General features: G+C 43.6%; 1 protein-coding gene across 1 annotated transcript in view; it reads right to left on the bottom strand.

Moving 5' to 3' along the window:
- Positions 1-3397: 3397 nt before the first annotated feature.
- The window catches only part of LOC111953535 (nebulette), a 43802-nt gene continuing 37021 nt past the window's right edge, over positions 3398-10178 (bottom strand). Inside the window, exons 32-41 of the mRNA XM_070435667.1 lie at positions 9632-9736; positions 9279-9371; positions 8591-8680; positions 8065-8169; positions 7262-7439; positions 6953-6994; positions 6725-6817; positions 6381-6530; positions 5610-5731; positions 3398-5361 (exon numbers count right to left, since the gene is read on the bottom strand). Of these exons, the coding sequence (XP_070291768.1) occupies positions 5185-5361; positions 5610-5731; positions 6381-6530; positions 6725-6817; positions 6953-6994; positions 7262-7439; positions 8065-8169; positions 8591-8680; positions 9279-9371; positions 9632-9736 (1155 nt within the window). The 3' untranslated portion in view covers positions 3398-5184. The remainder of the gene's footprint in view (positions 5362-5609; positions 5732-6380; positions 6531-6724; positions 6818-6952; positions 6995-7261; positions 7440-8064; positions 8170-8590; positions 8681-9278; positions 9372-9631; positions 9737-10178) is intronic.

Raw genomic sequence — 10178 nt, forward strand, 5'->3', positions numbered from 1 at the left:
TGATTTCCGAGCCGATTTGCTGACTTTGAAGCACAAAAAAGCAGGTTGGAACTGCTCGGTAACCCATTTGCTGTTGACGTGGAAAGCTCACCACCAAACCTCCAAATGGAGTTGATTGACCTCCAATGCAATGATGCACTGAGGGCAAAATATGCGGCAGTGGGTGCTGCGGAGTTCGCCCGTTTCCTCCCGACACAATGCCCCAGCTGCGCATCCAGGCTGCTCAAACTTGTCTATGTTTGGCAGCACATACCTGTGTGAACAACTGTTTTCTTTGATGAACCTGAACAAAACATCACACAAAAGTCGACTTACTGCTGAACACCTCCACTCAATTCTGAGGATTTCCTCAGCTCAGAGCCTTACCCAAACATTGATGAACTTGTGGAAAAGATGGACACCACCAAGTATCACCCTCACTCAAACAAGTGAACATTACTGTGCAATCACATATTTAGAGTTTTTACTCAGTTCAAGTTTAAAAGTTAAAGTTTAATATTTGTTTTCACTGCATGTTACTTCTCCTTAAACAAAGTGTTGTTTTTTGATTAATAGATTTTTGCACTTTATTTTATTGTATTTCAATCCAATTATATTTTAAAAATATTTCAGTTGAGTGGATGATAGAAAATTGCTATTATTGTTTTTTTCTTTGAAGTAAATTTAGCCCACTTTTGCTAAAATAGAAAATATAGGCTACTGATGGTGCCTTGAATACCGGTTTCTTTCATTTAATGTTCATGTTATGGGATTTTTATATAAAGGAAATTTGTCTTTTGTGTCTGTTGAAAATTAAAGATTACTGACAGAGCCATAAGAAAATATTGCTTTATTATCTGATCATATTGGAATATATTTGTTAGGTTTTCAGTAGGTTCAATTAGGTTCACTAGACTATATGCGTCATTTAAAATTTTTCAATGAACATTCGAACAGTCCGGCCCTCGGCTTGTAGCTAAATTTTTTATTGGCCTCCGTCCATTTGACTTTGACACCCCTGCCCTAGACCCACTCCAATTCGCATACCACCCCAACAGATCCACGATGATGCAATCTCAATCGCACTCCACACTGCCCTTTCCCACCTGGACAAAAGGAACACCTATGTGAGAATGCTTCATTGACTACAGCTCAATGTTCAACACCATAGTGCACACAAAACTCATCACGAAGCTAAGGACCCTGGGACTAAATACCTCCCTCTGTAACTGGATCCTGGACAAACACGACTCCAACACAATCATTAAGTTTGCTGACGTCACAACAGTGGTAGGCCTGATCACCGACAACAGCCTATAGGAGGAGGTCAGGGAACTGGCAGTGTGGTGCCAGGACAACAACTTCTCCCTCAATGTGAGTAAGACAAAGGAGCTGATCGTGACTACAGGAAAAGCGGGCCGAACAGCCCCCATTAACATCGACGGGGGCTGTAAGTGAGTGGGTCGAGAGTTTCAAATTCCTTGGTGTTCACATCACCAACGAACTATCATGGTCCAAATACACCAAGACAGTAGTGAAGAGGCAGGACAAAACCTTTTCCCCTCAGGGGACTGACAGGAGACTGAAAAGATTTGGCATAGGTCCCCAGATCCTCAAAAAGTTCTACAGCTGCACCATCGAGAGCATCCTGACCGGTTGCATCACCGCCTGGTATGGCGACTGCTCGGCATCTGGCCGTAAGGCACAACAGAAGGTAGTGCGTGTGGCCAAGTACATCACTGGGACCAAGCTTCATGCCATCCAGGACCTATATAATAGGCGGTGTCAGAGGAAAGCCCAGAAAACCCTCCATTTGTTTTGTACACTGCTGCTACTCGCTGTTTATTATCTATGCATAGTCACTTCACCCCTACCTACATGTACAAATTACCTCAACTAACCTGTATCCCTGCACACTGACTCAGTATATATTCGTTTTTATTGCTTTTTACTTTTTATTATTCAGGTAAATATTTTCTTAACTCTTCTTGAGTGGCACTGTTGGTTAAGGGCTTGTAAGTAAGCATTTCACAGTAAGGTCTACACCTGTTGTATTCGGCGCATGTGACAAAGTTTGATTTGATTTTGAATTGACGTCTGTGCGCAGTGGGTGGGATATATCACGCTCAAGCTGTTGAGTGTGAAAATTCCAGCAGCGTCACAGTTCTTGACACACTCAAACCGGTGTGTCTGTCACCTACTACCATACCTCGTTCAAATGCACTTAAATCTTTTGTCTAGCCCAATCATGCTCTGAATAGCACACATACACAATTCATGTCTCAATTGTCTCAAGGCTTAAAAATCCTTCTTTCTCCTCCACTTCATCTACAATGGTTGAAGTGGATTTAACAAGTGACATCAATAAGGAATCATAGCTTTTACCTGGATTCACCTGGTCAGTCTATGTCATGTTGCTAATGTTTTGTACACTCAGTGTATGTTGCCCTAAGAGTTGTGCAAAGTTCGTAGAATCTTATTCAAAATTATTCACAACTAATGCCTGCCAAAGGTGCCTCCAACTCTGGGCTGTGAAGACATACACAATCAAGACATTCATTTGGAAAATGTTATAATTGTTCTTTCACTTTAAAAATGTGTAGTAGGTTGTGTAGATCGGTAGGAAATAAAATCAAATGTTTTCCCTTTATAGATTTAATTTTAAGGCAGCAAAATATGAAGTGCAAAGGGTGTGTAGCCTTACGAGCGAATATAATAAGCTTTTTAATTTAAAAAAAGCTCCTTGCTGTCCCCAGTCCACCTGGCCGTGCTGCTGCTCCAGTTTCAACTGTTCTGCCTGTGGCTATGGAACCCTGACCTGTTCACCGGATGTGCTACCTGTCCCAGACCTGCTGTTTTCAACTCTCTAGAGACCGCAGGAGCGGTAGAGATACTCTCAATGATCGGRWWMYAAAYSCAACTGACATTTACTCCTGAGGTGCTGACTTGCTACACCCTCGTTAACTTCTGTGATTATTATTATTTGACCATGCTGGTCATTTATGAACATTTGAACATCTTGGCCATGTTCTGTTATAATCTCCACCCGGCACAGCCAGAAGAGGACTGGCCACCCCTCATAGCCTGGTTCCTCTCTAGGTTTCTTCCTAGGTTTTGGCCTTTCTACGGAGTTTTTCCTAGCCACCGTGCTTCTACACCTGCATTGCTTGCTGTTTGGGGTTTTAGGCTGGGTTTCTGTACAGCACTTTGAGATATCAGCTGATGTACGAAGGGCTATATAAATACATTTGATTTGATTTGATTGAATAAGTCATGCTATTACCAACATACAAGTTCAATAACCTTAGACAAATGGTGGTCTTGTCAATACATTAATATTGTACATTTATGCACTGACCATGTATAATCCTTTGTAACAAATTTCAAAGGGTGTTTGAATTAGCCAAATACAAAATCATTGTTGACAAAGCGTTTTTATTTTTCACACGTGACACTGCAGTTAATGACAAAAAAATAAAACAAATGGTTAACTCAGGAAAAAGTGGCATCTCACTAAAACTCAGTGATGGTGTACAAACTGAGTAAAACATTTTCTTTTACAGAGACATTTCAAGACGGAACTACTCGAAGCAATAAACCACTGGACAAAAAAAATCTATGATGTTTCTTGCTGTCCCATTATTTTCTCTTCAAGGCCAATAAATATGACCATTTTATAACTTAGCCATTTCTGTTTATTAGCTACCACATTCCATGATAACATGTAATCTACAATAACATGTTAAAGAGATCCCCAGCTACCATGTATCCAGAAACTATGTCATTGAATGGCCACAGTAGGCCTAGTATTCAATAATCTTTGCACCCCTCAAGATATTACAGTATAAACTATTTATAACATGCACCAATACATGTACTGTCATTAGTGTCTGCAATCCTGAAGAGTAAAATAGGATCATCTTATACATCACAATACTGTTCACAATAGTTCAGAAATGTCAAGATTGCAATCCAACTTCATACACCATTCTTGGGTGTTATTTGAAACTGTGTACATAGCAAAATATAACAACCATGTTGCCAGTTAGCTCTAAATTATGTGGACATAATCTAATCAAAGCCTGTGTGAGGCTTAACTGGTATATGAGATGTAGATAATCCACTAAAATCACAGAAAGAGGTGAGATTGCGTGACTCGTTGACTATAGATTGTATCAACTATATTTACTTGTGGAGCTGGTTTAAACCAAACCCTTATGTCATCAGACAGAAACAGTACGAAGCGACGTGTTAATGAGATAACAAAAGCTAAACAGCTAACTTTCTGGCAATCACTGTCAGGATATTATTGAAACATAGATTTCTCCTCAACTCCCTCTCCCCTTCCCTCCTTTGTACATAAAACACAGTTAGTGTGGATGTCTAAATGCGAAACATAATAATAGAAATGAAATACAAAGGAGTATAAGAAGGCCCCATTCTGGTCCTGGAGGACTGTGTTGGGCTCTATTCAAGCAAACCCGCTAAGCACTTTTCCAGGATAAGTCGAAAACATTACTGTTCTTGTGCTGCAAAACTGCACTTTCGGGATCATGAAGTCAACACAACGCTGTTTACTGTGTGAAACTAAAAGAAACTGCACTGCCTAACCAAATTCAAATGTGCTTTCTATTGTGTGAAACATGTTTTCGACAGCATTCCATTGAATATGTATTTTTGTCTGCTAATGTTGTCTATTTGAGGGTTGCAATTCTCTGATTGAATTATATAAACAATTTTCATGAACTCTGATCACGTGGGGCAAGCCACCAATGCCTTAAGTGAAACCAAAAGCAAAACGTATTACATGATTACTTTAAACATCATTTTCAGAGGATAGTGTGGCTCTGATAGTTTGTGCCTGTAGTCTAGACAAGGCAAATTGAACAACTCCATTCAATTAATGTATCTTACTGATGCAGCTCTCCAGGACCAAGCTTAAAACAGACACTTGCGGAATGGACTCTGCCTACACCATGGTAAGGCTAGCCCTTGGGTGCATCTCAATAATCTAGAGTAGCCTCCTTTCCTCATCTCCTCTCCTTCATCTGTACTGACATGAAAAGAACTGGACTGGTGAAAGTCAATTTCCCAGTAGGCATCCAATCCACCTTATCCCTTCCACCTATTCAATCAGTGCAGATGGAGGAGAGGAGACAAGGGGAGAGGAAAGAAAACCACTTAAAGACTATTGAGATGGTTCCCTTAGTTGAAGCACTCCACGTAGTTGGCGGGGAGCATGCCTGATTTGCCGGTCCTCTGCACGGTGCCGTACATCCAGCCCTCGTCGATGGGCTGAGCGTTGACGATGACGTCACCGTCGCGGAAGGACACCTCGTCGTGGTCCTGCGCTGAGTAGTCGTACAGCGCCCGGTACACTCTCTGAGCGGGAGGAGTGGGAACAATGTTAATCATGTGGGTTTGTGTCTACAACGTTAATAGTACAACATAAATATCACGGCACACAAGTAGTTGACTGTGTGAATATTTTTTGGTTTCTTTTTTGTTAACAAATATTTTACTGGCATATTTTGGATAATTTCCTAATTGAATTGACCATGGCATACAAATAAGATCCTGTAGGAATTTAAAAAAAACGACAATAATAGACTGCTTGCATTGGAACTCACCATGGTGACAGATGGAGGGGACTGCACAGACCTCACAGAGGACATGCTGGTCTGGTGCATGTAGCCATACCCATGCTGCTGCTGCTGAGCACTCTGATGGTACGCCCCAGGCAGCACAGGAGCTTGTAGTCAAAGACAGACAGGAAGACAGACATTGATAACAACATTTTGAGACCTTTCATTTAGTGCTCAAAACAGATTTTTTTGAGCAGGAATACCATCTCCTTTGAGTCACACTGCGCATACTAGGTGATTGTTAGAACATCACAAAGAAATATAAATGGAACCATGCCATCCCCAGTTGACCTGGAAATCAATCAAATAGTTATTGACTGTTAAGTATGTCTGTGGGCAGGGAAGAAAACTGTGAGAGAGTTAAAATTAAAACAGTTAAACATCACAACCATCATCAAAACCCTAGGAGGCTTTCAAGCATTGGATTAGGGACTCCTGTGTACCTCATGTCAGTGGGCTGTTGGTCAGGTTGTATAGAGAAGGGCGAGGGAGGCATTCTGTTGGTCAGACACGTGCTGGGAGAGGAGTTAGGTAAGAGGGGAATCAGGAGTCACACTGATAGTCAATGGGTGAATGAATGATGTCTACTCCTTCCACCGTATGTGTATGTGTGTGTGTGTATGTGTGTGTGTGTACGCACGTGCTTGTTATTGGTGTGTTGACTCACAAGTCCAAGCATCTGTATGACCTAATATTTCCAAAATCTAATTTCTAAGTGTCTATATGTTAAAAAATTTCTGACTGAGCTCTGACTACCTCTGTCCTGGGACTGCAGTGCGGAGCTGCTGCTGCAGACAGACAGGCTTTTGTCCCACAGGTCAGAGGCAGAGGCCAGTGAACTCACTGACTGGGCCTGCGAGTGCACCGACTGCTGAGATTGCTGCCGGGTGAGGCGGCTCACACGCTCTGATGCACAGCCACAAGAGGGCGACAGAGACAGTAGGAAAAACAACAGTGAGGAAAATAACAGAGCGAGGCAATGGAAAGAAAATAAACAGAGAACGTAAGGAATGTAGAATGTAGAAGAGATGAGTGGAGCAGGAGGAGGATACAGGAAAGTGTGGAGGGAGATGAAAGCATGTTGTAGGGTTTTGTAGTACCAGACAGTCTGTGAAGACTTTTAGACTGAATGTTATCCTCCACAGGGTCAAAGTCAAAGATGGAGCCTGGGTCCGTCCGCCACACCTTAAGGTCTTTGACAGGGGAAAGGTCAGGAAAGGGTCATTTAGACTTACAGAGAAAAGACAGGAAGAACACAGGAATACAAAGTAACGGAAAACAGAAATCCACAGCTTAAGTCATGTAGATTACAGAGAGTAAACACATACAGTTTCGGGCCAGGTGAGTAGAGTCCAATGTGGAGCTTCCGTCTGCAGAGTGAGAAACTTGTCACAATGGATCTTTTCTGTTTCCACAAATGTAACGTGGACACATCTGGGCTTGGATTCATTTTGTCACTGACACTAAACAACCTCTAATTGCTAGACACTAGACAGCACATGTAATTGAAAAACTTTGTTCAAAGGACATCACAATTTCCCCTGACTCTTCAAAGATTAAATTCATTAATTTCCCTGACTTTAAGGTCAAATCCTTTTTGAGGACGTGTGGTGCCTGCCATTTTGTGTGCTGCTCACCTACGATGATGCCGCCGGGTCTCCTGTCCATCTCCACCACCTGTGGGTGCACTCCCTTGTAGGCTGCCTCGCTCATCATCAGCTTGTTCCGGTGGTGCATTCTCTCCATGCTTTGGTCCTCCATCACTGGGGTGCAGCCTCGGCCCCTAGTCCGCTCAAAGTCCTCGTGGTATTTCGCCTGTCAAAGCAAATATGGGTGGCACATTTTCAGCTTCACGATAACAAGTCAGAGTTTTATGTGGCAGCTTAATGAGAGGAACATTATTGATGTACATTAACACATTTGTGAAATCGTGTCACACCAGGCAAATCGTCTGTCAAACGCACAAAAACACATGTGCCGATGCGCACGCACGCACGCACACACACACACACACACACACACACACACACACACACAACACACACACACACACACACACACACACACACCACACACACCCACACACACACACACAACACACACACACAACACACACACACCCACACACACACACACACACACACACACACACACACAACCAGTGTGCATTTTGGTCAGACAGAAAAGGGTGCATTTTGGTCAGTATGCAAAAAAACTCCACACAAGCAACCATGTAAAAATATTTTTATTAGTAAAACACACACTCACAGACACGCTCACAAACACACACTCATTAGGCCTCCCTCATGAATGGTAACAGCCATGCTGTTAACTCTTTAGCTCTGTGGGTTAAAAGTGCAGCAGTCCCACCCGCAGTGTGCTTGACACGTGTTAACTCGCTCCATGGTCTGCGCAACCGCCATGGTAACCTGAGCTCTACCATGGAGATATCGTTCTGGGACTTCCTGACACGCCTTAGTTCGGGCGTGTCCAACTCGTTGCAGGACCGGCCCTTCATCTCTTTCATCCCGCGCTGGTACTTCACCTGGAACACACAAAAGATAAGCATGGTCATCCTCACCAGCACACTCCCACCTGGGTTTGGTTGAATCTCTAATGTAGTGCCATTTCCACGACATAGGGCACTGCTTGCAGTCAGAGCCCACATACATGTTGCACAGGAGGTTACTGATCGATTTTAAGTGTGGCCCCACAGTCCTCGGTGAAGACCTGATGCGGCCCACGGGCCAAAATGAGTTTGATGCCCCTGATATGAAAGCTCATCTGACCAGAATCAGTGGCACCTTAATCGGGGAGAACGGGTCGGTGGTAATGACTGGAGTGGAATTTGTGGAATGGTTTGATGTCATTCCATTTGCTCCGTTTCAGTCATTATTATGAGCCATCCTCCCCTCAGCAGCCTCCCCTGATAGGTTGTCATTTCAGGTGCATCCTATGTGACTTGCCGAGCTGATGTTCTCCTGGTTCTGACGGACTCTCTCCAACTCTGGGGTGACTCCCACACTGGTGGCCTGCAGCTGCTTTTTATACTTCACCTGTGGTCACACGACATTCACACAACATTTAAAGAACATTCACAAGTCAGAGTTGTCTCTACAACCAGAAAACCAGTTTGCAACCAGAATATTACATTATTATGACGTCCCATGCCAGATTTTGCCTCCTGGGTATCATTGGTGATTGGCAGCTGGGTGAAAACAGTGTCCTGGTTCAGTTGCCATGGCTCCAGAGGTCCTGGGCTGCCTGGCTGGGGCCCTGTGTCCCTCCCGTCTGCTCTGCTCCCTCAATGGGGGATTGTTCAGCAAGGTCCACTAATGGCTGTAATGACTTAGACTAGACCAGGGCCAGTGTGAAAGGCTGTCTGTGTCAGGCGGGACAGGACAGAGTTTCAGACCAAAATAGTGTTCAATAACAAACCAAGGGCCTTTATCTTTTGAGGAGTTTAAATGTAATGCCAGGAGCAAATTCAATGGTAGGCATTGTATCAGTAACTAAATGGTTGTTCAGTGTGTCTGCCGTTTGTCATTTGTAGTTTGCAGCAATGAAGCTGTAGAAAACCCAAACAAAACCAGATGAAACCAGTTTTCAAAACAAGCCCTTCCTGTGAGGTCAAAAGTCAGACAAGGTTCTCACCGAGCTGATGTTCTCCTGGTTCCTGCGGACCCTCTCCGTGTCAAGGGTTTCCATGACTGCCGTCCCGCTCCCCACCCCCTCTCTGTATTTCACCTGGACATGGAACAGAGCCGTCACACAATCTTACAGCGGCACTGTTAACTTGCTCACCGTACACATGTCATAAAAATAATTCCCATCAACACTCATCATAATATTGAAGACCTTGTTAAAATAAGAAAGCCAAGTACATAATAGAGCTAGGTTCAGATCTAGATACAGATCTAGGTTCAGCTCTAGATACAGATCTAGGTTCAGATCTAGGAACAGATCTAGGTACAGATCTAGGTACAGTCTAACCTATTGCATCTTACATCACTGATTTTCTTTGTGTTCTCTCTGGCGAGGATGATTTCTGGCGTGTCGGTGACAGAAGACATCAGGCTTCTGTGCAGCTTTGAGTCCCAAGCGTACTGACACTGGAGGTTTAGAGCAAAAGGGCAACTGTGTGGACAGATAATACTGCATGTTATAAAAGTGTGTGTGTGTGTGTGTGTGTGTGTGTGTGTGTGTGTGTGTGTGTGTGTGTGTGTGTGTGTGTGTGTGGTGTGTGTGTGTGTGTGTGTGTGTGTGTTGTTGTGTGTGTGTGTGTGTGTGTGTGTGTGTGTGTGTGTGTGTGTGTTGTGTGTGTGTGTGTGTGTGTGTGTGTGTGTGTGTGTGTGTGTGTGTGTGTGTGTGTGTGTGTGTGTGTGTGTGTGGTGTGTGTGTGTGTGTGTGTGTGTGTGTGTGTTGTGTGTGTGTTGGTGTGTGTGTGTGGTGTGTGTGTGTGTGTGTGTGTTGTGTGTGTGTGTGTGTGTGTTGTGTGTGTGTGTGTGTGTGTGTGTGTGTGTGTGGTGTGTGTGTCGTTGTGTGTGTGTGTTG

The sequence above is a fragment of the Salvelinus sp. IW2-2015 genome, linkage group LG27, assembly GCF_002910315.2.
Source record: "Salvelinus sp. IW2-2015 linkage group LG27, ASM291031v2, whole genome shotgun sequence".
NCBI lineage: Eukaryota > Metazoa > Chordata > Actinopteri > Salmoniformes > Salmonidae > Salvelinus > Salvelinus sp. IW2-2015.